Raw genomic sequence first — 27,396 nt, forward strand, 5'->3', positions numbered from 1 at the left:
AAAAGGGGGCCATATATGTAACTTAAAGGGATGTAAGGACTGAGGTTGTGGCTTAACTGGCTAGCAAGCATGAGGCCTTGGGTTCAAACCCAGGTACTGCCAAAAAAACCAAATGGGATCTACATTAAGTTACTGGTAGATTTTGCTTGTATTTTAATGATGTTTTGGGAGGTAATTTTTGGTAAAACTTGGTTTATAGGTAGTGGAATAAGTATTGTAAACTATGTCTTCAGAATTCTTCCAGATTATTAGTACTACATTTGTTCAGTACCTACACTCCCATTTGTTTAGATTCTCTTTTCAGCATGGATTGAAAGGATGTAAAAGCTGTCAAGTGGTGGGGTTCTTAACCTTTGTGGACTTGTAGCTACATAGAGATAACGGGATTGCCCAGGAATACCAAATAGAATAGGTATGTTTTATACCTTTATAGTGTCTCTTGGGCTTTTCATTTTGAGCTAGTAATGTTAAGACTTAGCTGGGCGCTGGTGACTCATGCCTGTAATTCTAGCTACTCAGGAGGCAGAGATCAGGAGGATCGAAGTTCGAAGCCAGCCCGGGACAAACAGTTCCTGAGACCCTGTCTCGAAAATTCCCAACACAAAAAAGAGCTGGCAGAGTGAATCAAGGGATAGAGTGCCTGCCCTCAACTTCAGTTAACATCTCCCCCCCCCAAAAAAAAAAAAAAGAGAGAAATTAAGATTTGGGGAAGTTTTATATTTTCAAGTTAATTTAGCTGATTCCAAGTTTGTGAATTTTGTTAAATGACTTCTTTACCAAATCTTCAAGTTAGCTACAACAGAGTCCATCTAATTCTGGTTAAAGAAAATTGGAACTGTTGTTTGGAAAGGAATGTACTAACTAGACTCTGGACTTGTAACTGTAGAACTGCTAAATGAGTAAATGGTATTGAGTTGTCTTAGTCATAGGATGCTATTTTTTGGATTAATGAGCTGAAGAATAAAGTGGTTTGCCAGAATGTGGAAAAAGCAATATTTATAATATTTGTAAATTGTCAAGTTGTTATGAAAACATAAAGTACAAAGTCACAAATGTCAGGTGTACAGAGAGGATCTCAGGTATGGTGTGTTCTTAGGTAATTTTTCTGAGGAGATCAAAAAAGTCATAGGAGGTCATTTGCTCCGAGGATGAGTATATTTATTTATTTGTTTTTGAGACAGGGTTTTTCATTCACATTTGTTAGGCAGGTGCTTTACCACTTGAACCACTCTGCCAGCCCTGTTTTATGTTGGGTATTTTTAAGATAGGGCTTCAGGAACTATTTGCTTGGTGCAGGCTTCATACTGCCTCCATAGTAGCTAGGATTATAAGTGTGAGCCACTGGTGCCAGCCCAATTACAACTTTAGTTTTCTCTCTCTGTCTCTGTCTCTGTCTTACCCCTTTCCTCCTCTTCCCTCCCTATTCCTCCTCTTCTTTTCTTTTGGTAGTACTGGGGTTTGAATTCAGGGCCTGACACTTGCTAGGCAGGAGCTTTACCACATGAGCCACTCCCCTAGCCTAAGTTTCCACTTTCTTGACATGTGCCCTGAGGCATAAATCACACATAAATTTGCTAGTGATTGTATGACTGTGTTAATTTTTTAATTTAAGCTATTAAATTGTAATTAGACCTATGTTATAAATAGGCAGGCTAGGTGGTTGAGATGTGGGATAACTTAAGAATTGCCAGTGCCCGACCATATTTGTATCTCTCCACTGTCTTATGGAATATTTTATTTATTTATTTATTTATTTTGCAGTTCTAGGGCTTGAACTCAGGGCCTTCACCTTGAGCCACTCTACCAGCCTCCCCTCTTTTTTTTTTTTTGTCAAGGGTTTTTTTGAGGTAGGGTCTCGTGGAACTATTTGCCTGGCTTCAAACCACTATCCTCCTGATTTCTGCCTCCTGAGTAGCTAGGATTACAGGCATGGCATGGCTCTTAGGGAATACTTTTACAAAAACAAATTTTCAGGAAAAACAAAACTATATTGTTTTTTATTCATAAGCACGGATTAGCTTGTCATATAAACTCGATACCACACACAGGGGAGTGTTGAGAGGCAGTGGAACACATGCACTGGCTGTCACTAGGAGAGGTGTGGAAGGAATATAGGAGTGTTGTCCATAGAAGGCCAGTATGATGGTGGTAAAATGATAGTGAGAAGCTTGGACCTTTGGGGAATCTGGCAAAAAGAAAGGGAGAGACTTAAGTGTGGCCCCAAGATGAATCATAAGACCTTTTGACAAGTATAATTTTAACAAAAGGTCACAATAGGCCATTTGACTATATTAGGACCCCATGTTTTAATGGTATTCTTAGGCTCCTGTATTAGACAAATGTTAGACAAATGTTCTACCACTGAGCTACATCCCCAGCTCTTAGGCTCCTGTATTAGAAAGACTGAAGAAAAGGTGTATGTCTAGATTAAACATGAATCATCAACAATGCTTTGACAAGCAGTTAGGCTTTCATAGTAGCTGTAATAATTTTTAGGACAAGAAAGTTTATTTACTGCTTTGGTTAAAGATACATGAAACAATGTACTTGTAAAAGGCCCTTGAATACTTCACAAACAATTGGGATTAAAATTTATTAATAGCAGTTTGCATAGTTTATGAGGCATATTGTCTTCCTTTGGATGAAAATTTAAATAGTGATAAATTGGGAAATAAAAGTGCAGAGAAGTGGCTAAAACATAAAAGGAAGGTTAAGACCTTATTAGCAGCACAACCTGATATTTTAAGATTCTCATGTTGGATAGTGAAAGTAATCTTCAGTTAGTAATTTAAAAGTATGTTTTATTTCTGAGAGCTGGTGGCTTCTAGCTACTCAAGGAGGCATAGATCAGGAAGATTGATGTTCGAAACCAGCCAGGGCAAATAGTTGGAGAAACCCTATTTTGAAAACACTCAACACAAAAAAGGCTGACAGAAAAGGACTGATGGAGTGGCTCAAGTGGTTGACTGCTTGCCTAGCAAACATGAGGCCCTAAGTTCAAGCCCCAGTACTGCAAAAAAAAAAAAAAAAAAAAATATATATATATATATTTGTTAAAAGAGGAACATATTATTTGTTAAATATACAGGACACATAAATATTTCAGTTGAGAGGAAATTATGATTATTTGCTTTAGTAATAATTGATTTTCTCATATTTCCCAAATATGTCTGAGTATCTTTAGTTGAAAATGATTAACCTCTTACTAACCTTACAACTTTGATAATGTTTTGTTAAATTATGATAATCATATGATCCTTTAATTTTCTAATATGCATGTAAAATTATTTTTAAAGTATTCACAATCATATTTCTAGCAATTATACATCTCCCCCATTGGAAATATGCTTTTTAATTTTTTTAAAGTAATAGCAAATAAGAGGATAATTCTGTTAGAGAACTATGATTATACCAAATCTTTGACTAGTAATTAAAATAAAAATTCACTGTTTATAAAGCGTAAAAAGTGATGTAGCTGAGTGGTTGAGTGCTTGTCTGGCATATACGAGACTGTGAGCTTGATCCCAAACAAGGGGATTGGGAATAACCCTTGTCTTCTTCTATTTCCATGGTTATCTCAATCTTCAAGATTGTTTTTCTAGCCCAGTTGCAATGGCACAGGCCTGTAATATAGGATGACTGAGAGTCTGTCTCAAAAAAAAAAAAAAATTAGTTTTCTTGGTAGGTAATAGGTAGTGATAAGAATAGTGGGAAATTATTTAAGATATTCGGTGTAAAATTATTTTTGGCAAAGGTTACGATGTTCTACTTTATGATTTTAAAGACTTTTAGTTAATAACTTTCCTTGTCGATTTCAGTTTTCTTTTAGCCTGAGAGTAAATTTAATTTAAAATTGATTTGTTAATGAGAGGGTATAAATAAATAGTTTCATGTCTCCCCTTGGCCAGTTTTGGTGAAAATTATTTAAATAAAAAGCATTTTTTTTGGGGGGGTAGTATGGGGCTTGAACTCAGGGCCTATACCTTGAGCCACTATACCAGGGCCTACTAGGGCCCCCCTCCCCTTTCTTTTTTTTTTGTGAATTTTTTTTTTTTTTTTGAGATATGGTCTTGAGAACTATATTTGTTTGAGGTGGCTTCGAACTGTGATCCTCCTGATCTCTGCCTCCTGAGTAGCTAGGATTACAGGCCTTGGCAAAAAGCACTTTTAGGAGAATTCTGCCAAAATTAAGTTCACTTTTAAAAATCTTTAGAGTTTCTTCTTTTTTCCTTCTTTTTGGCAGGACTGGAGTTTGGACTCAGGGTTTCATGTTTATACAGCAGATGCTCTCCTGCTTGAGTCACACCTCCAGTCTAAAAGTTTCTTTTTTTGATGCATCCAATAAGTACATTGAAACTTGTATGTTGGGGTGGGGGAGAGGGAGGGGGCGGAGTGGGTGGTAAGGGAGGGGGTGGGGGCAGGGGGGGAGAAATGAACCAAGCCTTGTATGCACATATGAATAATAAAAGAAAAATGAAAAAAAAAAAAAGAAACTTGTATGTTAAGTTAGCCCTATAAATTAAAAAAAAATGTAAATTAGAAAATTCTGTAGGAAGGATGGTAGTATAGTGAGAAATGATAGCATAGATGGGTTAAATTTCCTATAAGCTTATTGAGAAAAAGAATGAACTGTGGTGCTCAGTTCTTAAGAATTTATGGTTTATATTCTTGCAAAAGTAACCTTTTTTTTCCCCCCCGGAGATGGGGGGGGGGTCTCACTCACTATGTTGCCCACAGTGGCCTTGAACTGGGCTCAAGTGATCCTCTTGCCCCAACCTCTTTAAGAAACAGGGACTACGGGTGTGAATTTGCCCAGCTAACACTATTTTAAAGTTTTATTGGTATGAATTTTCTTACATATGATAGAATTCTTATTTACAAGGTGGCTTGCCTGGGCAAAAAGTGCGAGACTATCTGAAAAAATATCTGAAGCTGAGGGCATGGCTCAAATTGTAGCACCCTGAGTTCAAACCCTGCTATCACTGCAATCTCTCTTTCTCTCTCTCTCTCTCTCTCTCTCTCTCTCTCTCTCTCTCATAGCAAGTATTTCTAATGATTAGACTGAGTAATGTCATCTTTTAAAAAAATCAATTTATATTTTCAGAGAATTTTTTAAGTCACTAGTAATATAATAACCCACATATTGTTTCTCTAGAGAAAGTTGGTCATAGTTTTAGAATCCCTTTTTGTTTATTGAAAAAACTTTGGAAGATAAACCTCAGCAGTTGTTTTTTTTGTAGCCTGGGCTGGCTTCAAACTCAGGATTCTCATGCCTCAGTCTTCCCAGTGCTGGGATTATAGACATTTGCCAAGAGCAGCTCTTTTATTCTTGGTAGAGTCCCCATATTTTGCCAAATTTTTTTTTAGTGGGGGGACACTGGGATTTGAACTCAGGGCTTTATGCTTGCTAGGCAGGCAGGCAGTCAGTCACTCTACTGCTTGAGCCATGCCTCCAGCCCTTCCCAGATGTTTTTGATTATATGTTTATTTGATAGTTTCTGTGGAATCCTATACTGTTTGCTAATACATTAAGCAGAAAAACCATGTATCAGAAAATAATGATCAATTTAACAAAACCAAGAAAAACCTGGGTCCAAAAAGACTACTTTATCATATGTTTTCTTGTGAAGAGGAAGAAAAGAATGTCCCACTCTTGGATTTGATACCTTATGTAATGTAATTTGCTTATTCCTTTTGAAATAGTTGACTTTGATTTTTATGAAGTGACTGAGAAATCCCTTCTCTGAAGTCCTTCATGACTTAGGGAAGATAGTGGAGAGTATAAGTGGACAACTTAAATACCTAAGTTACTGATTTCAAAATATTTAGGCTACAAATATAGATTAAGTGGAAATAGATGCTACCACTTTCAAAAATATCACTTGTATCAACTAACACAGTGAATTTTTACTTTTTCTTTGATGGATGTATTAATATAAATTTATCATAACAATTTTAAGGTGGAGTACAAATTAATGGGCCCACAGAATTTTAGAGCTAGTAGAGACAAAATTTTTTATTTAGTTAAAAGTAAGTTTTTTTGTCCAATCTTTGATCTTTTTATTGGTCATATAGTCTTTTAACATATGTGTTTTATTAGTGATAAACTATTTTGAAGACTTTTTGACAGTACTGGGGTTTGAACTCAGGACCTCATGCTAGGGAGGCACTCTGCCACTTGAACTGCTCCCCCAGCCCCTGAAGACTTTCTTTGGTGGTTTGGTGTTTAAACTGAAGACCTTATGCTTGCCAGGCAGGCATTCTACCACTTGAGCCACTCTGCCAGCCCTGTTTTGTGTTGGAAATTTTCAGGATAGGGTCTTGGAAACTGTTTGCCTGGGCTGGTTTCAAACCATGATCCTTCTGATCTCTGCCTCCTGAGTAGCTAGGATTACAGGTGTGAGCCACCAGCACTTGGCTCCCTGAAGACTTTTGAACATGTAGTAAATGTTTATTTTAATTTATGTACTACAGGATGAGTTGTATATGACAGAAGAATAAAGTCAGGTCAGATTAATAATTCATCTCCCACTTTGACAGCTTTGTATTTATTTAATTTTTAGGTAAACCTTGCATGTAAAATGTATATGTAAAAAATTTATATGTAAAATTTATCTTTTTTTTTTTTTTTTTTTGTGGGACTGGGATTTGACCTCAGGGCTTCTGTGCTGAAAAAGCAGGTAGTCTACCACTTGTGCCATACCTCCAGTCTGTAAAAATAACGTGAAATGCACAGATCTGATGTTCAGTAACTTCTCCTTAAAGAAAGGGAATTGCTAGAATGATTATATGACTTAATGTGTGTCACACAACTAACCAGTGATAGGTTTGAAATGGAATGTGAGTTCCTACCTCCTAGTCTGTAGGTCCCTTTTAAAACTCCTATAGGAGCCTAGTCCAGAACCTTGCATACATGTGTTAATCTCTCTTACCTCTCTCTCTCTCTCTCTCTGAACCCATGGCCTCTTATATACTAAGGAAAGTACTTTTACCACCAACTGACCTACACTTCTAGCTCCATGTGTTATTCTTTTTTTAGTGTATTAGGTTTTTTTTTTTTTGGTGGCACTGCGGTTTGAACTCAGGGCTTCACACTTGTAATGCAGGTGTTCTGTCACTTGAGCCACATCTCCAGTTCATTTTGCACTGGTTGTTTGTGGAGATGGGGGTCTCGAAAACTGCCTGGGCTGACCTCAAACCTCTGTCCTTCTGATCTCAGCCTCACAAGTAGCTAGGATTACAGGCGTGAGCCACTGGCACCTGGCTGTGTATCATGTTTGTATAGACAACTATGACAAACCTTGATTTTGTTGCCTTTGAAGTTTGAGTTGTGATCTTTTTACAGTTTGTTATCTACTCTTATTTTCCTCTCAATGTGTGATACATAAGTATACTACTACTCCCCTTCATTCAGCAAACATACTTGTTTGAATGAGAGCACATTAGTTAGTCCTGGGTAATTTACTAGCAATCCTTCATATGAAACATGCTGTTTTCTCTTCCTGTTGTTTAGGTAGAAGTTTGTGCACTCAAGACCCCAGATACCAGATTATTGACTGAATTTATGCTTGTATCATTATTGTAATCTTATTAACACAAGACATTTTGCAACCATAATTGCCTCAAAGATTGCTTGATATCAGAAATTTTGTGAAGAGGAAGGAAATCTGAGAAAGGAACATTTTTTGTTTTATTTATAGGTCCCTTTGTGTAAGCAAGAATTGATTACTGTAGTAAAGATTTCTTATGTTTCAGTCACTTTAAGAGAAATGAAAAAATTGTAATTCATTTCAACAAAAATTGAGTTATATAGCCAGGTTATTGGAGTTACAGATCAGATATCTGCTTTTAAGACTCTTAAAGTCCAGTGCAATTAAATACATAGAAACAGATTATTTTAATATGATTTGTGAAGAGCAAGTTTAGGGCTATAGAGGTGGTTATTTATTGGGTATGTGATACTTCGGTTGAGTTTTAAACAATCAGGATAACAATTAGTTGAAAGCATGTTTGAGATTAAGAGAAAAGCAAAAGCAATGCATAGAGCACAGTGTGGGCAGAAAAATTATTATTGCAGTGTAGAGAATGAGGCAGCAAATAGCAATGAAAAAAGACTGGAGAGTAGATATTGTAGGATTATGCCAGAGAGTTTAGTCTTTATTTGGAAGATGATAGGTGGGAAATCTGATGAGAGAAACGGGCAGATTTGTGCATTGCAGAGGTTGGATTTAAAGAGGAAAGGACTATAAAGAATATTTTAGGTGTGAAATCACCAGAACTTGATGATGGACTATATAGGATAAGGAAAGGGGTGATAACTAGGATGTTGATGGCTTCTGAGTATCTGGCTTGGTTGTTTAGATTGGTGATAGCATTACCTGTGATGAAAACTGTAATCGGGAAAATACAGTAGGAAGAACATATTTTGGTGTGGGTTGGGATGGGAAAAGTGAGTTGAATTTGACTTTTCCCAAGTCAAAGCATTGGATGTTAAAGTTTGAAATTTCAGGTAGTAAAGAAACCAGCAGAATTAATGTTAGTTTATAATGAATGTTGTCCGGTCCAACACTTCTCCCCCCTTTAATCCTTTCACCTGGTCTGCAGGTAAGTAAAAAGCAAACTTTATTGCCTCATTTAAAGTTCTGGGCAATTAGCTTTTTATAATCCTAATATGAGATCTGGTTTGAATGTTGAAAAAGAATGTTTTACATCATATATTTTCCCTCCAGTGTCCTTGAGCTCTTATAGGCTTGAAATGTTGCTAGCATTACTGATTGTTTTGTGATTCAGTCTACTTAAATTTTATCGTTTTCCTTCATTAGTAATAGATTTATTTCCTAAACATGCTCATTTCCCAGTCTTTACTTGTTTTTCCTATTATGGATAATAGAAAAGAACTTTAGTAATTGAGCTCTAAAGAACTGAGAGAATATGTTTAAATTCTAACAAGTAGTAGGATTACCAAGATGAGGTTATATATGCCTGTTAAAAGTCTTCCCTTTGGGGCTGGCAGAGTGGCTCAAGTGGTGGAGTGCCTGCTTAGCAAGTGTGAGGCCCTGAGTTCAAACCTCAGTATCACCAAAAAAAAAAAAAAAAAGTCTTCATTTTTGTATTTTAAATTTTGGTAATAAAATTAGGTTGTTGCAGATATTATATAGTCATTCATTAACCTATACTTATCTGTAATACATACAATTAATATGTATTGTCTTTGACTTTGGTGTCATGGTAATGCTGGCTTCATAAAATGAGTTAAAAAATATTATATTCCCTCCTCTTTTCTCTCTTCTCCTTCCCTCCCCTTACCTCCCCTCTCCTCCCCTCCCCTCCCCTCCCCTTTCCTTTTTCCTTTCCCCTTCTCTTCTTTCTTTTTTTGCTGTGCTGGGATGGAACTCAGGGCTTGGCATTATCTGTGTTGGAGCTTTTTTTTATTAGATTCAGGCTTTTTTTTATTTATCTCCCCTTTTTTTTCTTTTAAGGTGCTGGGGATTGAACTCAGGCCTGACACTTACCACTTGAGCTATGCACCAGACCTTTTGTTTTTATTTATTTATATATTTATTTAATTAATTAATTTTTGTGGTTCTGGGGTTTGAACTTGGGGCCTGCCCCTTGAGTCACTCTACCCAGCCCTAGTTTTGTGATGGGGTTTTTTTCTAGATAGGGTCTTAAGAACTATTTCCCCAGGCTGACTTCAAACCATAATCCTCCTGATCTCTTCCTCCAGAGTAGCTAGGATTACAGGTGTGAGGCACAGGCACCTGGTTTTATTTATTTACCTTGCGATAGGATCTTACTAACTTTACTTGGGCTGGCCTTAAAGTTTTTATTATCCTGGGTCCACCTTCCTAGTAGCTGGGATTATTCCTGGCTAGATTCAGTTTTTAAAATAAATATGGAGCTAATCAGGTTGTCTATTATTGTGTGAGCTTTGGTGATTCATATTTTTTTAAGAAATTTGACCATTTAATCTGAATTGGTGAATGTATGGATATAAAGGTGCTTGTAATATTCCATAATGATCCTTTCAAAATCTGTAGGGTCTGTAGTGGATAGTGATATTCAGTTTTTCATTCTTAATATTGGTAACTTGTGTCTTCTTTTTTCTGACTACTGCCAGAAGTTTATCAACTTTATGATTTATTTTTTAAAATTCAACTTTTTGTGGGGGGTGTGGCTCGAGTGGTGGAGTGCCTGCCTGGCCAAACCCTAGTACCTTAGAAAAAAAAGAAAAAAAGAAAAAAAAATCAACTTTGGTTTCATTGACTACTTTTTCTTTTTTTTCCCCCTGTTTTTCTTTTTGAGGTTCTGGAGATGAACCCAGGGCCTCACACATTCTAGGCCAGTACTGTACTACTGAGCTATAATGCCCCTTGCCTCGTTCTTTCCCTTTTTAACTTCATTGATTTCTGATTCTATTGAATGCTTTGTCTCTTGTCATTCTATTGTATGTTCTTCCATTTTTGCATGCCTTTCAGTATTTTACTGAATGCTGGATATTGTGAATAAGACAGCAAAGACTGGGCAAATAGAATTTAGACCTGGGAAATTACATTCCTGGACTTAAGTGCAAGGAGTCAGTCTAGTCAGGAGTTGAGATTCATTTTTGTTGCTGCAAAGGATACCTTACGTTCACTACTGACTTCAAGTTTTCTTTGTTAATTTGTGCTTAGTATGAGAGTTGAATTGTGATGTTTCTCAGTTTTCCTGATTAGCTCTTAGCCTTTTTTTTTTTGGTTGTACTGGTGTTTGAACTCAGGACTTCATGCTTCCTAGGCAGACACTCTACTACTTGAGCCAGTCCACTAGCTCAGCTTTCAGCTTTTGACTTTTCCTTTGTACCTGTGCCTTAGTGGGAGAATTTCTAGGTAGTCATGACTTTCTCACACGTGTAGACTACTGTTGTGTTAGTTAGTGCTTGTTAGCTTGGTGGTAGAAATCAAGAAAATCTCTGCTGTTCTAGTCCGATCTTAATCTTGCACAGGACCTGTATGCCTGGAGGTCCCTCAGCAGTCCTGCTCCTCCAGGCCAAACTACACCTTGGAGATGTTGTTCAGAAGAGTTTCAACCCTAGCCTACCTCAGTGTTAGCTGTCTAATGGCGGTGGTATAAGATCTGGGGCCTAAGATACCTTTTCTGCCCTTTTTCTTAGTGATAGGTTTTTTCTTTGACCCTTTCCTTATCCTTAATGATGGCTTCATGTGTACTCTGGCTCCGGAGGCTACTGGCCTTGTTGCCCCTTCTCCAGTGCCTTAATTTTTTTTATTCTTTGAGGAGAGGATCTACTGAGGGCTTTGTATTTTTCCCATTAAGAGGCTGCTCCTTACTCCAGACCTGCAGCACCGAGGAGGGCTCTCCAGTCTCAGGTTACCATACTTTTAACACCTGGTGGAGGTATGGCAAAGATCTTGCAATAGATTTGAATTCTTGTTATGTCTGTGGCTCTAAGGGGTACTATATGCTCATGTTAGCCCACACTTTACCTTTAGTGGTTTAATAACAACTTTAGATTGATTCTTGGATTTGATATTACTTGTGAAGCCTTGAGTTCAAATTCTGGTACCTCAGAGAGAGATGGATTGAGATTACTTGGTTATTCTGACTTCTCAGGTCTCTGATGGGCTCAAGAAAGATTTAATTTTTTAGTTTATCCAGGTTTTTCCTATTATCAGACTGGTAGCAGTATTTTCATTTTTCTGTAGGCCAGGCAGAACCCAATTAATTTATAACAATAGATCTTTAAGCAGAACTCCAGTTGCTCATAGCAGCTTCCTTTGCTGGGGCTGTAGCTTGTAATTCTGTTATTTCTTTGTTCTCAAGTTGCCTTCTCCTTGATTTAGACCAAATGAAAGGGTTCAAATTGGCTAGATTGACAGTGGAGAAAAGAATTCCCCATCTGGCCCTGGGTTGCCTTTTCCTCTTCCTTAAGCACTGTGGTTCCCTCAAAGTTGAGTTGTGGTCATCTTCTCTATATTTTATTTTTTATTTTGGCAGTACTAAGGATTGAATTCAGGGTCTCCTGCCTACTAGACAAGCACTGTACCACTGAGCTATGCTCCCATCCCATTTAGTTTTATTTTATTTTATTTTATTTTGTTTTGTTTTGTTTTGAGACAGGATCTCACTGAATTGCCTGGGCTGGCCTCTGACTTGCTCAGCCTCCTGAGTAGTAGGATTACAGATGGGAGTCACCACACACCAAACCTGCAGTTTGTCGGTCTTAGTCTTTTTCCAGGCCCCACTTGTCCTTCCATTCTGTTTCCTGTTGTGAAATGTTCAGAGAAACCAGGTTGTAGAGTTTTAAATCCAGGATTGAGATGAAATATTTCAATAATATGTGTATCTCGCAATTTTGCCATTGTTGTCTACAAGTTATTTTGTTCTTTTTTTTAAAGAAGTAAATGTTTAAAAGTTGCGGTCTGAAGGCAAATGTTACTGTTCCCTTTTCCTGTCCTTTTTTTCCTTCCTGTTTCCATTATGTCCTACACCAAGTTTGCAGCAGTTCATTAAAAAATAATAGTAATGATATAGAATATACTTCGTTTACCCATTTCAGAGTTTTCTTTTACTCGTTTGGAAAGCTTTGCTTACACCATCACTAGGGGCTTGGAAAAAGGGATTAGATGAAGATCCATTTGTTTTTGTTTTTGTAGTACTGGAGCTTCAACTCAGGCCCTACACCTTGAGCCATTCCACCAGCCCTTTTTGTGAAGGGTTTTTTCGAGATAGGGTCTTATAAACTATTTGCCCAGGTTGGCTTCAAACTGTGATCCTCCTGATCTCTGCCTCTTGAGTAGCTGGTTTACAGGTGTGAACCACCCGTGTGAGCCACTGGCACGTGGCGTGTGCTTTTTTGCCTTGGACCTCAAACCACAATCCTCCCTCCATTTCTCCCTGGGAGCTGGGACCACAGGCCCTACCCACCACAACAGGTTTGTTTTGAGATGGGATCTCAGTAACTTTTGCCTATGTTGGTCTTGAACGGTGATCCTCCCATCTCCACCTCCTCTGTCTGGGATTACAAGTTTGTGCCAGCATGCTTATCTAGAATTCCGCTCCTTTTTAAGGCTGAATACTGTTTTAATTGTATGTATGTGCTACATTTTGTTTATCTGTGAATCCAGTGATGAATACTTGGGTTGCGTCCACTTTTTGGTCATTGTGGCTAATGTTGCTGTGAGTATGGTTGTATTCTTCCAATCTCTGCTTTCAGTTCTTTTGGGTGTATACCCAGAAATAGAATCAGTGATGATGCTCTGTTTGAGGAATTAGCATATCATTTTCCATAGCAGCTACACTATTTTAAATTCTAACTATGGATGCTCAAGGGTTCCAATTTCTTTCTGTCTTTACTAGCACTTGTTATTTTGTTTTTGTTTTTTTAAATATCCTACAGGATGTAAAGTTGTATCTCATGGTTTTAATTTGCATTTCCCTAATGGTTAATGAAGTTGACTATGTTTTCATGTGTTTATTATCTATTTGTATATTCTGTTTGGAATAATATTTATTTAAGCCCTTTTACTTTTTTTTTAAATTGATGTTTTTTGTTCACAATTGTAGTTCTTTATATATCCTGGATTTTAATTCTTTATGAATGAGTTCCACATATTTTCTCCCATTCCTTAGGCTGCTTTTTCATTGTGTTTTTGGAGTCTTTTGGTAGACAAATGTATTTAATTTTGATGTAGTAAAAAAAAAAAAAAAAACCCACCAAAAAAGATCTTTTTATTTTTTTTCTTTGTTGCCTGTGCTTTCAGTGTCATATCAGAAACCAAAGTGTCCTCAGCATTTTCCTTGTGTTTTCTTCTAAGAGTTTTATGACTTAACTTTAAAAAAAAAAATAACCACACCATCTGATTGCTTTTATTGGAAAAGAGGATGTGATAAAACAATGTGAAGATAGCTAGGACTCCAGGTTGAGAAGAACACCCTATCTTCCCCACCATGTGCCCATTTCCCCAAATAAAAATTTTTTTAAACTACTTATGGGGGAGCAGTGGAGACAGGAAGGAGACCTAGAACCTAAGGGCAACAGCAAAGAGACTACGTATGTGCTGGGAGGACCTGAGGTGGTGGCTGGATGCATCTGTGTCTTCTGTGTAGGCATGTGTAAACATAAAGATAAACTGTTTTTTTTCCCCTTTCCCTCTGCTGCATGCTTCTTGTCGCTGCTCCAGCTCATCTTTCTGCATGAGGACAAAGAGGATCACCGAATTGCAATCAGACTCAACAACCATCAACTTCCAGATCTTTTGTGCTATTACAGGACACTTTTTTTTAAGTGTTTGCTGAGGAGCTGGGGGTCCTTCAGCACCTGCTCTAGGATGAGCTGAATGGGTGGGTCACTCATTATTTGCTGCACCTCAGGGTCAGCCATAACCCATTGCTTCACATCCTTGGGGCTGTCACATAAATTGCACTGTGCCATTGTACAGTGCTGGTAAACTGCTGCCTTATGGCTGGAGTCCAGGTCTGGGACCATCCATGGCTTTTGAGTAGTCCTTTATAAAAGGGTTTGTTGGGCAGCTGCTTTCCATGTGTAGCCCTCGGTGAGGGTTGGCTCCAGATGGATACATTCTTTGCAGTCCTTGAGTCCTTAGTGTAGCAGGTAGCTCAATTGCTATACAGTTTGGCATCTTGTATGTTCTGTTTAATGGCTTCCATATAGGCTTCATGGTCTAGGGATAGTCTTCTTTCAAATGAAAGCACTCATTGCCGTTGTTTTTCTCTAAAACTCAGGTCAAGGTTGATATAAGCCAGCCATTCTTGCTCCTTTTGGATTTTCTCTGCCTGTTGGCACTTTCTGAGCACATCTATGGTTCAGTGCTCTGCCAGAGACTTGTAGAACTAGATGGCATCCTTGTATTTTCTTTTTTTTTCTTTGAAGGAATTGCCAGTTCAAGCATAAGCTTTGGCATTCTGTTGATAGTCTTTTCTGTTCTCCCCCTCACTTCATTGGCCTTCTCACAAAGCTCCTGGCATTTATTGTAGTTGCCCCTTTCAAAGTGTGTGCCATTGCTTAATTGGTAATGTAAGTCATGTGGTGGGGTCCAGTTCCTTGGCTCTGTCATAATGCTTCAGGGCTGTGTCAAAGTCTTTCTTCTTATAGGCAGGATTCCCCAACTCTCTTTCAGTACTTGCTTCTTCTTCTCTGGAAGATCTTCCATTGGCTCTGATTTTGTTTCATTTGTGGGAGAAGGAGGTGTGAGGGTATTACAGCCTTTTCCTCCTCATCTATGTAGTCCAATTGTTCTTCTGCATTTGAATACCGTTTTCCTAGCACTAGAGGGCTATAATTTTAATACGAATGACTGTAGGCCTGATATTGAGATGGAATATAGCTTTTCACATTTTTTGTATGATGGGTTAGCTTCTGGATTATCATTCAGTTATATTATGTGTTAACTGTACCTGTAGCCGCTGCCCATTTGTAACATTTTTCCATAAGAAGTTTAATTTTGAGCTCCTACAGCCAGTATGTAAACAAAAGCTTTTGTAGTAACCTTACTTTAAGCTTCTGCAAAGCCAGGGGTTCTGCAGAAAACCACCCATTCCAAATGACTATTTAGGCAAAAAGCAGAAGTGAAAAACAAACTTCAGAGCTGGTGGAATTGCTCAAGTGGTAGAGTACCTGTCTAGCAAGCATGAGTCCCTGAGCTTAAACCGTGTACTGCCCCCCGAAAACGAAAAGAAAAACAAACTTAAGAAAGTAATAGGAAAGTTGAGTATAATGGCACATGTTTGTAATCGCAGCTATTCAGGAGGTAGATGGAGATTTACAGGATCAAAGTTCTAGGACAGTCTGGGCAAAAAGTTAACAAAACAAGATTCTATTTCAACAAATAAACTGTGTGTGGTGGCTCACACCTGTAGTCCTAGCTACACAGATTGCTCCAGGTTAAACCATGAGACCTGATTAAAAAAGTAACTAAAAGCACAGAATGGCAGAGGGTGTGGATCAAGTTCAGAGCCCTGAGTTCAAAGCCCCAGTACCCACCCAAAAAGGAAAATTGGTAACTAATTAGTTTCTTTTGTAGTAAGTATACTTATTTTCACATTACAGGTTATTTTTATTGAAATTATCTAGGAATTTAAAACACTTCGGCCATCTTCTCCATCTGTTTTCTCTTTTGTAAAATGGAAATATCTTTTTAACTACATGGTTAAAAAGATAAGTGAGATAATAGATAGTATTAGAAAGCATTGAAGCTGAGAGTGGTGGCTCAGGTCTATAATCCCAGCCCTCAAGAAGTTGAGGCAAGAAGATTGAGAGTTCCAGGCCAGCCTGTGCTGCTACTTAGTGAGACCCTATGTCAAAAACAGCAGCAAAAAAGAAAGTGTTTAGGATAGTGCCTTTCAAGTAGCACTTTAAAAACCACAGCTGTATGTTAACATCATTTTAACATTCAGACAGATGTAGTTAAGACAGGTACTTTTTTTTTTTAATTATTATTTTTTTATTTATATGTGTATACAATGTTTGGGTCATTTCTCCCTCAAAATATTCTTTTGTTTTGTTTCTGGCGGCAGTAGGGGTTTGAACTCAGGACCTCATGCTTATAAGGCAGGCAGTCTTATGACTTGAGCCCCTCCATCAGCAGGTACTTTGTTTTTGAGTTTTTTTTTAATTATTGTTTGAAGAGAATAGGTTATAGGTTGGTTTTCTGAATTTAATGCATAGAGAACAACTTTACTAGAAAACCATTATAATACACAGTGCTTTTGATAACACGCGGCTGGATCATGTGTCAGTATTCAGGTAAGCATGGCATTTGACCTTTTATTTTAGGATTTTAGTAGTTTGTAAAAAAACAAAAGTGCCAAGAGATTAAATTTAGCAAGTACTTCTTGAGACGCTACTATTATAAGGTTCTTTGAAAATTCAGGTTAAGAATATTTTTGATTGTAACTTTTTTTTTTTCATTTTTAGTATTTATATTATGATGTAGTGAGCTAACTATGTCTCCTTAAGCATTCAAGCAGATTCTAGGTCACTTTCATTCTTATTTTATTTTTATTGTCGTATTGTTGTACTAGGGGTACATGGTGACATTTACAAAAGCATTTACAACATATTAGTTGAAGTCATCCCTCCATCATTCTCCTTTACTGCCCTTTGAAGTACTGGAAATTGAACCCAGTACCTTGCACATGCTAGACCAGTGCTTTTACCTTGGAGCCATGCCCCTAGCCCTTTGTGGGTGTTTTTTTGTTTGTTTGTTTTTGTGGCATTGGAGTTTGAACTCGGGGCCTCACACTTGCAAAGCAGGCCCTCTTACCCCTTGAGCCACTCTGCCTGCTAGCTCTGTTTTGTTTTCTTTGAGACAGGGTCTTGCCAGGCTAGCCTGGAATTCCTTTCTGTCTCTCTCTCATTCTCTTTCTCTCTCTCTCTCTGTCTCTTTTTTTGTGTGGTACTGGGGTTTGAACTCAGAGTACTATGCAGGTGCTTTTACCCTTGAGCCACTCCGCGAGTCCAAGAATTTTGTGTTTTAGGAAAAAAAGGAGAAAGGATATGCATATAGATTGAACAAAATGCAAACTAGAGATAGTTTATAAATATGATTAGAATATGTTGTTTCATTAGCGATAATTTACAGGCTTAAATGATTTTAGTTTCAATTAAACATTTTAAAAATTAAAAATCTGATGTGTAAGATTAAGTCATATGGGCACTCTTTTTGTACATTGCTGATTGAAAACGCTTTTCCAGAAAGGGTTTGGTTAGTATTTCTAGATACACTGCCAAATGTTAATCAGTGACCTAATAATTCACTTGTGGTTTTTTTTGTTTTGTTTTGTTTTCAGTATTGGGCCTTGAACTCAGGGTTTCATGATTGCTAGGCAGGCACACTACCACTTGAGCCCCTCCACCAGCCCTTTTTTACGTTGGGTATTTTTAAGATAGGGTCTCACAAACTATTTGCCTGGGGCTGGCTTCAAACTTCAGTCCTTTTGATCTCTGTCTCCTAAGTAGCTAGGATTATAGACGTAAGCCACTGGTGCCTGGCTTCTTTCTTTTTTATTTTTATTTTCGTTTATTGAGATTGGATCTCAGGTATATTGTCTAGGCTGACCTTGAACTGATCTCTAGCCATCCTCTTGCCTCAGCCTTCTGAGTGGCAGCTTCCATGACCAACAGGTCTTAAGAGTTAGAAATACAGACTAAAGCTTATATAGTTACTCTATTTGAAGTGATGTTAGTGAATAATTATGAACAATTTAATTTCCCAATAGGTCAGTGAACAAGTAAATTATGAAACAGAACCAGAAAAGGTACTTATCTACCTGAAATAAGAATTTTTCAAATTCTGCAGGGATCTAGAGTGAATTTTTTTGACTGGTAGAGTGACTCAAGTGGTAGAGTGTCTGCCTAGCAAGCATGAGGCCCTGAGTTCAAACTCCAGAACCACCAAAAAGAAAGAGAGAGAGAGAGAAAGAAGAGTGAATTATAGACTAAGTAGTTATGTATAAATCTCATGGGTTGTTTTAAACCCAACACATAATTAATATATATTCACTGCATTTTTCTCAGTTTGGATCATATTTTATTGTTTGTATCATGTTTCATAAATTTTTGTTGAAAGCCAGCTGTTTTAGTTAATATAGTGTAGCTACTCTGGGTTCAGAATTTACCCTACTGCTAAAGGTGGTTGTAGGTTTCCTAGTCATCTATGAAGTCTTTCTCCCTGTGGTGTGTAACCATTGATGTATCTGCTTCATTATTTTTATTTCTTTTAAGAAATCTTGCTTTAATTTTTAATCCTGGCTTACTAGGACATATCCCTATATCCACATAGCCTAGTTACCATTTAATAATTAGATAATGTACCTAATTTTTATTTATTTATTTATTTATTTTGCAGTACTGAGGTTCGAACTTAAGGCTTTGCGCTTGCTGTGCAGCCCTCTGCAGCTTGAACCACGCCTCCAACCCATTTTGCTTTGGTTATTTTGGAGCTAGGGTCTTGCTTTTTGACTAGGCCAGCCTGGACTGAGATCTTCTAGGCTTCCTCCTGCCATTGCTGGGATGATGCACCACCATGACCAGCCTTTTTCTGTTGAGACAGGGTCTTGCAAACTTGTTTGCCCGGGCTGGCCTGACCTTGAGATCACAGTCTTCCAGCTTTTGGTTGAGATTGGGGGAGGGAGGGGTCTCACTAACTTTTTGCTAGGGCTTTCCTTGAACTGTGATCCTCCCAAGCTCACCCTTCTAATTTGCTAGTATTAAGTGCAATAGCCACTGGAGCCTGGCTGTATCGAAATACCTTGCACACAGATTGACACATTTTGACAAATAGATCCATACTACTATGACATTAGAGAGCATTTCATTAGGGAGCAACTTCTGTTTTGATTATTTTCTCCTTTAGATTATTTTTGTCTCTGAAATTTCTTTTTAATGGTGTCATCAAATGTGTAGTCTCCTGTCTGCCATTGCTCAGCATCATGTCTGTGAGATATCTTATGCTGTTGAGTTCCTTTCTGATGTTGATAGTATTCCATTGTATAAAAACACCACAATACTCATCTTTCTGGTGGGCATTTTTGTAGTTCACAGTTTGCAAGTAGAAACAGCTTTATTGTGACTAAGGCTGTAAGGAATATTTTTATAAAAGTGTGTTGTGGACATGTTTATATTTATTTTAGACAAAAAAATTAGAACTACTGAGTCAAAGAATTATACCTGGGTATAATGGAAATGACAGCTTTTGGCTGGGGGTGTAGCTCAGATGGTAAAGGACCTTCTTAACAAGCCCGAGGTCCTAAATTCAGACCCCAGTACTGCCAACTCCGCCCCCCCCCACCACAAATAACTGACCTTTGCCCAAAACTTGTGTTTCTACCAGCAGAGTATGGGAGTTCTCATTGTTCTGCATCCTTTGCAATATTTTTCATTCTAATAGCTGTGAGTTTTTAATCTTTTGTCCATTATTTTTCTGTTGGCTTATTTGTCCTTTCTTTTGTGATTAGAGCTTGTTTATATGTAGATACAAGTCCTTTGGGAAATAATTGTTTTGTGAATATTCTATTAGTTTGTTGCTTGCTTCTGACTTTCCTAGTGGTGTCTTAGGTGAGCATTACAGTTTTAATTTATTTTTGTTTTGATGGACTAGGGTTTGAACTCAGGGTTTCATGTTTGCTGGGCAGGCACTTATACCACTTGAGCCACTCCACCAGCCCTAAATTTTTAATTTTTAATTTTTTAAGTCTAGTTTGTTCAACTTTTTATTTTAATTCTTTGTACAGGGTCATGTCATCTGGAAAGAGGTTTTTTTTTCCTCTCTATAATATGGGTTTTTTTTTTTTTTTTTTTTTTTTTTTTACTTCTTGTGTCTAATTGCCTGCTAGAACCTCCAGTAACATGTTGACAAGAGGTGGTGAGAGGGGACATCTTTGTGTTGTTCCTCAACTTAGGGGAAAGCATTCTATCTTTTACCATACATGATGTGCTCTGGACATTTCAGATTACTTTTATTAGATTGAGACGTTCCCTTCTGTTCCTCATTTGTTGAGTTATTTCTTTATCATGAAAGAATTTGAGCAAATGCCTTTTGTTTATTAATTGAGGTGATCATGTGGATTTCTTTCCCTATTCTATTAATATTGTGTACTGTACTGATTGCTTTTTATATTTTAAACCACTCCTGCATCCTTGGGATAAATCTCACTTAATCATGTTGTATAATTCATTATTCTGCTGGTATTGTGTTGAGAATACTTGCATCTGTATTCATATTCATAAAGGATATTGACATATGGTTTTCTTGTATTTATGTCACTTTGGTATCGTGGTAAGGCTGGTCTCATGGAATGAGTTGGGCAGTGTTTCTCATAAATGTTTTGGAGGTGTTTGACATGGACTGCTGTTAATTCTTTAAACATTAGGTAAAACATACCAATAAAGCCATCTGCTCCCAGCCCTTTTTTTTTGGTGGGAACTTTTGAAATTACTAATTCTGTCTCTTGATATCGCTCTTTCATCTGTTCTGTTTTCAGAATCCAGTTTTGTTGTTTATGTTTTTGAAGAAATTGGTCCATTTTGTTCAGGTTATGTAATTTGTTGGTATATAGTTGTTCATAGAATTCCCTTATCCTTTTATTTCTGTAAGGTTGGTTTTTTGTTTTCATTTGTTTTGAGGAAAGGTCCCCTGTGTAGCCTAGGCTGGCCTCAGTCTTAATGATCCTTCTGCCTCAACCTTTTGAGTGCTGGAATTACAGTTGTATGCCACCATGATCAGTTGTAAGGTTGGTATTTTGTCCCTTTCTTTTTATTCTGAATTTTAGTAAGTTGAGTCTCCCTTTCTCTTGATTCCTCTAGCCAAAATTTCATCAATTTTGTTGACCTTTTCAAGAACCAATTTTGGTTTCGTTGATTTTTCTGCTTTTCTATTAGGTATTTCATTTATTTCCCCTCGTCCTTCTGCTTGCTTTAGTTTTTTCTGTTTTTTAAAATTATTGATGTATATTAAATTGAACATATATAAACAAAAAATAAATTATATCTCTATGTATTACCAACAAATAATTAGAAAGTAATCTCAGCACTTGTGAGGCAGGCAGAGGCAGGAAGACTGAGTTTGAGGTTAGCCTGGTCTACATTGAGACCCTGTCTCAAAAAACAAACAAAAAAAGGAAGCAGAAGGGAAGGAAGAAGATACACTTTTCCATTACTGCAGCTTTTAAAAAAAGATATTTTTTAGTGCTGGTGATTGAACCCATGGCCTTCCACATGGTAAGCATGCCCTCTGGCACACATTTACATCCTCAGCCCCAATATTGCTAATTTTAATTTCTCCCAGTTATATAGATGTCTTGCACAACTTTCATTAGTTTTATTTCTAGACATTTGCTGTGTTATGATGCTGTTTTAAATGGTATACATTAAAATTTTTATTTTAAATTTAAAAAATTTTTATTTTAAATGGTATACATTAAAATTTTCCAGAAGTGCTGTGGCTGGATCATATGGGAGTTCTATTTTTAAATTTTCTTTGTTTTTGGCAGAACTGAGTTTGAACTCAGGGCCTGGTGTCGTGCGTACTAGGCAGATGCTCTAGGTTATTTTTAGATAGGGCCTGCTTTATGCCCAGGCCTGTCTGGGCTACAGTCCTTCTATTTATGCTTCCCTACCTAGCTGGGATGACAGGCAGTGGGTGCCCAGCTCTTGGTTGAGATAGGAGCTTATGAACTTTTTGCTTAGGTTGGCCTCAAACCTTGATCCTCCCAATCCTCTCCTTCAAGTAGCTAGAATTGCAGGCGTGTGCCACCACATCCAGCCCTGAAGAAGCTTTTTACTTTGTGATACAACCCATCTGTCAGCTTTTGCTTTTATTTCCTGAGCTATTGGACTCCTATTCAGGAAGTTCTTGCCTGTGCTTTTATCTTGCGGTGTTTCTCCTCTGTTTCCCTCTAGCAGTTTTAAAATTTCAGATCTTACATGGATATCTTTAATCTGTTTTGAGTTTATTTTTGTACAGGTGAAAGATAGGTATCTAGTTTCAGTTTTCTACCTGTGGAGATCCAGTTTTCCCAGCACCACTTGTTAAAAAGGCTGTCTTTTAGCCATGTGCCAGTGGCTCATGCCTATAATCCTAGCTATTCGGGAGGATTGTGGTTCAAGGCCAGCCCCAGAAAATAGTTTTGTGTGGGTTTTTTTTTTTTTTTGGTCTGCTTGCAGAAAATAGTTCTTGAGACCCTATCTCAAAAAAAGGACTGGCAGAGTGGCTCAAGTGGTAGAGTGCCTGCCTAGCAAGCATGAGGGTTTGAGTTTAAACCACAGTACTGCCAAAAATAAAAAAAAGAGGCTGTCTTTCTTCCACTGTGTGTTTTGGTGCCTGTGTCAAGAATCAAATGGTAGTACCTGCTTGAACTTACTTTGTATCCTCTGGTCTGTGTGCCTGTTTTTGTGCCATTGCCATGTGGTATAGTTTGAAGTCAGTTATTGTGGTACCCCCCCACATTGCTATTTTTGCTCAAGATTGCTTTGGATATTAGGGGTCTTTTGTGCTTCCATATGAATTATAGGTCTCACCATCTTCCAGTGTCTACTAATTTCTTTCTTTAGTGCTTTATGGTTATCATTGTAGAGGCGTTTAATATCTTTGGTTAAGTTTATGCCTAGCATTTTTTGTTTTTGTTTTGTATTTTTGAGACTATTATTACTTTTTATTTATTATTTTTTATTTTTTGAGGTTATTATGAATAGGATTGCTCTTCCTGACTTTTCAGTGAGTTTATTGTACTTTGCTGTAAACGTGTATCAGATCTAAGAATCTTTTAGTGGAATTGTTTGAGTCTTTTTAAGTATCAGATATCATCTGCAAGCAGAGATAGTTTGACTTCTTTTCTGTTTATATCCTTATTATTTCTTTCTCTTACCTTAATGCGCTGGCTTAGAATTCAAGCATTATATGCAGTATGAGTGATAATTGTGGACACCCTTATCTCCTTCCTGACTTTTATTTTTCGTGTTACTGAGATTTGAGCTACAGTCCTCATACTTGCTTGGGAGGCACTCTACCACTGAGCCATTTGTCAGTCCTTTTTTGTGTTGGGTATTTTTGAGATGGAGTCATTTCTGATTTTAGAGGAAATGCTTTTTGTTTTTCCCCATTCAGTATAATATTGGCTATAGGTCTATCATATATAGCCTTTGTTATGGTGAGATGTGAACCTTCTATTCCTAGTTTCTTCAGGGTTTTATCATGAAAGGATGTTGAATTTTGTCAAAAGCTTTTTCTTTATTGAGATGATTGTGATTCTTGACTTGCTTATCAGTTTTTTTTGTTGAACCATCCCTTTGTCATGATTTCTAATTTAATTCCATTGTGGCTGGAGACCACATACTTGCATTATTTCAGTCCTTTGAAATTTTCTGTTTCGTATCATAACACATAGCACCTTGGAGAATGTCACGTGTAAGTTGAGGGGAGAGTACTGTTGTTAGAACTCACTGTATATGTGTTAAGTCTAGAGAGTTGTTGGATCATTTGCCTCCTTTTGATGATTCATTCCTGAAGATGGGATATTGAAGTTTCCAGCTATTACTGTCAGTTTTCTTCTTGTGTCATATATATTTTTACATCTTCAGTTATTTAATACTCTTAAAGATTTTTGTTACTGATTTATAATTTGATTTACAATTATGTTCAGAGAACATCCTTTGCAAGAATTTAGTATTGAAACTTATCAACACTTGTTTTATGGCTCAATACATGGTCTGTCTTGATGAGCATTCCACGTGCAGTTGATAAGTATTTTCTTGGCTGGGGAAGAAAGTAGTAGAGCGCTGCCTGCCTAGCAATCTTGAGGCCCTGAGTTCAAACTCTAGTTGTTCCCCAAAAAGAAAAATTGCGTTCATGAAATTAATTTATTCGTCAAAGTATGTTTTTCCTCCACTACATTGTAAGGTCAGAAAGGCAGAACCCTCCCCTACCTTGTTAGCTATTTCCTTAGTGCTTACTTAGACTGGCACTTCAAATGTGGTTAAATTCTTAGTAGTATTTGTAGAATAAATAAGGTTTAAAATGATAATCTTGGCATGGGTAGAGGTGGCAGTTAAGAATGTAGTATTTCAAAAGTTGGGACAGTTAGCTGGAATAATGTATATAAAGTACAAAGCACAATGCCTTTCGTTTAAAGTGGTAGTTTCTTACTTCAGTCCCCTTAAAGACCTAGGCTTTTTTTTTTCCTTTCAATCAAGAAATTTTATTATATATTTTGGGCACATTTGGGTACACAAGGATGAATTTTTATAACCTTTGTTATTTTTCTCTTATAGTTTTACATGTGGCTTCTATAAAAGATGAGGCTGAGAACACGGAAGACTTCTCAGCAATCAAATCAAATCCAAACACAGCGCACTGCCAGAGCAAAAAGGAAATACTCGGAGGTTGATGATAGCCTACCTTCAGGAGGAGAAAAACCATCAAAGAATGAAACCGGCTTATTGTCTTCAATTAAAAAGTTCATCAAAGGAAGCACACCCAAGGTAATGGTTTTATCTCATACTTACATAAGTAAAGAGACATTTAGGTTGTTTTCCCTGAGCACTTATAGATGAGAAATTGATACCACAGAGTTAATTTTAAGGGGATGTGTACATCTCCATGTTGTTATATTTTTAGGATTAAGAAAAAAAAATAAAAGAATAAAAAAGAAAAAGACATTTTTTTTTAGGATTATTACATGCAAAATATTTAATGGAAATTCAAGGAGAACATTATTTGTTCACTATACTAATTCACTCAGCCTTCTGAGGTTTTTTTAGTATAATATTATGGGAAGTGAAAGAAAGTTTTTATTCTTTTATTTTCATTTTTGCTCATTTCAATGAAAAGTTTCATGTTAATGTTATCCATTATGTAGTTAGAAAGGTGATTTCCTTTATCTACCTGAATTTTAACATTCATATAGTGAAAATACATTATTTCATTAAAGAATACAAAATTATTGAAAGAATGGGCTCTGTATTCGTACTGTGAACCAACTCAAGTGACTTTTGAAGAATCATTTATTTACCCGTCTGAGCCTCAGAAAGATAGTAAAGTGCAACTAATACCAAGCGCTTTGTCTAGTATCAGAATTATTTTCAGATTAGATCATACAACAAAGTGGAAAAGTTTATGAAACTTTTAATGTACTTTATAAATATATAGTGTTATTCATATGTAGATTTTGTTTTTGACTATTACTATGTGTTTCTTGGGACAGTTTTTTTTTTTAATAATAAATTTTCCATTACAATGTAGTTTTTTTACTTTGACAAACAGTAAAATAAATCACTGGAATGACTTATTTGTAGTGGTAGATTTTGTTGTAATAGAATTATAACAAAGCTTAACTGTGTCATTATAAGATTTATATTGTGTTTGTATAGGAAATTTATTTTTGTTTTGGTGGTTTTTGTTTTGTCTAATGTTACAATTTTGTTGGTGGTACTGGTGTTTAAATTCAGGGCCTCCTACTTGCTACTAATATTATAATTTTTTGTTATTTTGTTTCATCAACCTATAAGTATTCTAGTATTATTAGATAACAAAGGCCAGATTTCTTCCAGAAACATGAATTTCCATCTCTTTAAATTCCTAATGAGTTGTCATCAGCCTCTGTTGATGGGCTGCTTATTTATCAGTTCATTCTCTTCAACAGCTGGAATTCTTGTAAAGTGCTTCATATCTGCTCTTTACCTTCTCATAAATAACTTTTTTGCATTCTTTCACTTGAAAACAGATACTGTGTTCCCTTACATGCACAAGTGCAAACTCTCAGTCATTTTCTAAGCTAAATATTTCTAGTGTTTATTATATGCTATTTTATGATATAGATTACCATCTTCCTCACTTTTTCTGTTATTCTTGAGGCTAATAACCAGAAGTTAACATAGGTTTTTCTTGTGTCTTCTGTTTGTATTTACTTCCTATGACCTGCCCTTCTTCCATTAATGTAGCTTTATATTATATTGTATCTTTTTTAAAAACCTTAGGAGATAGCTTGATCTGGGTTGATCAGTAAATTTTTGCTTATGTCAATTAAAATATTCAGGCTTTTTTGCATAGAAATTTTTATTAAGTTTTTTTGTTCTTAAACCATGATCTCTGATACTTCATTGATGTTTATTTAGTGAAAGATGTTAAAGTAGGATTGGGCTGTGGAAAATTGTGCAGACTAATCTTATTCAGTGATTAATATTTTTGAGTAAGGTTATTTTTTTGTTTGTTTTGGTTTGGTGTTACAACTACAAATTTACCTAATTGTACTGTCAGTTCAACTTGGATTTATTTGTCATATGCTATATTATAATTATAATTGAAGTTAGTGTTTAATTGCCTTGCTGATACCAAGGTATAGTAGGCCTTTTTCCCAGTTCCTGTGTTAATAGTAAACAAAAAGGGCTGGGTGCTGTCTAGCAAGTGTGAGGTCCTGGGTTCAAACCCCGTACTGCTTCCCCCTCCGCCCCTCGAAAAAATAATTGTAAACAAAAGGTTAGTTTGTCATATATGTATCTTAATGAGCTTTAATACTGGCCTCTAATCTTTTTTCTTCCTTTCTTTTTTTTTGGCAGAACTGGGGCTTAAACTCAGAGCCTTGTGCTTGCAAAACCGCTCTACCACTTGAGCCACACATTCAGTCCGTTTTGCTCTGGTTATTTTGAAGAGGGGGGGCTTCTTGCCAACTGTTTGCCCTAGTTGGACATAAACTGCAATGCTGTCCATTTTAACCTCCTAAGTAACTAGGATTATAGGCGTGAGCCAGTGGTACCCAGTTATAACCCATCTTCTTGATACTGTCTTCCAAAATTGACTTGAGTGTCTACATGATGCTTATTTACATATGTATCCTAATTCAGTGTTGCTGTCTTTTTCAAAATTTCAGTAAGGATTCATAGCTTAT

At 36.8% G+C, this 27,396-nt stretch overlaps 1 protein-coding gene and 1 pseudogene across 5 annotated transcripts in view; one reads left to right on the plus strand and one right to left on the minus strand.

The window, feature by feature from the left end:
• Positions 1 to 27,396, plus strand: part of Ctdspl2 (CTD small phosphatase like 2) — an 81,409-nt gene that overhangs the window by 1,668 nt on the left and 52,345 nt on the right. For all 5 annotated transcript variants that reach the window (XM_074065855.1, XM_074065852.1, XM_074065851.1 and 2 more), the window contains exon 2: positions 24,785 to 24,994. In XM_074065855.1, coding sequence (XP_073921956.1) covers positions 24,809 to 24,994 — 186 coding nt within the window. In that variant the 5' untranslated portion in view covers positions 24,785 to 24,808. The remainder of the gene's footprint in view (positions 1 to 24,784; positions 24,995 to 27,396) is intronic.
• Positions 14,019 to 15,431, minus strand: LOC109702972 (stress-induced-phosphoprotein 1-like; annotated as a pseudogene).

This window comes from Castor canadensis, chromosome 2 (genome assembly GCF_047511655.1).
Source record: "Castor canadensis chromosome 2, mCasCan1.hap1v2, whole genome shotgun sequence".
NCBI classification, from domain to species: domain Eukaryota; kingdom Metazoa; phylum Chordata; class Mammalia; order Rodentia; family Castoridae; genus Castor; species Castor canadensis.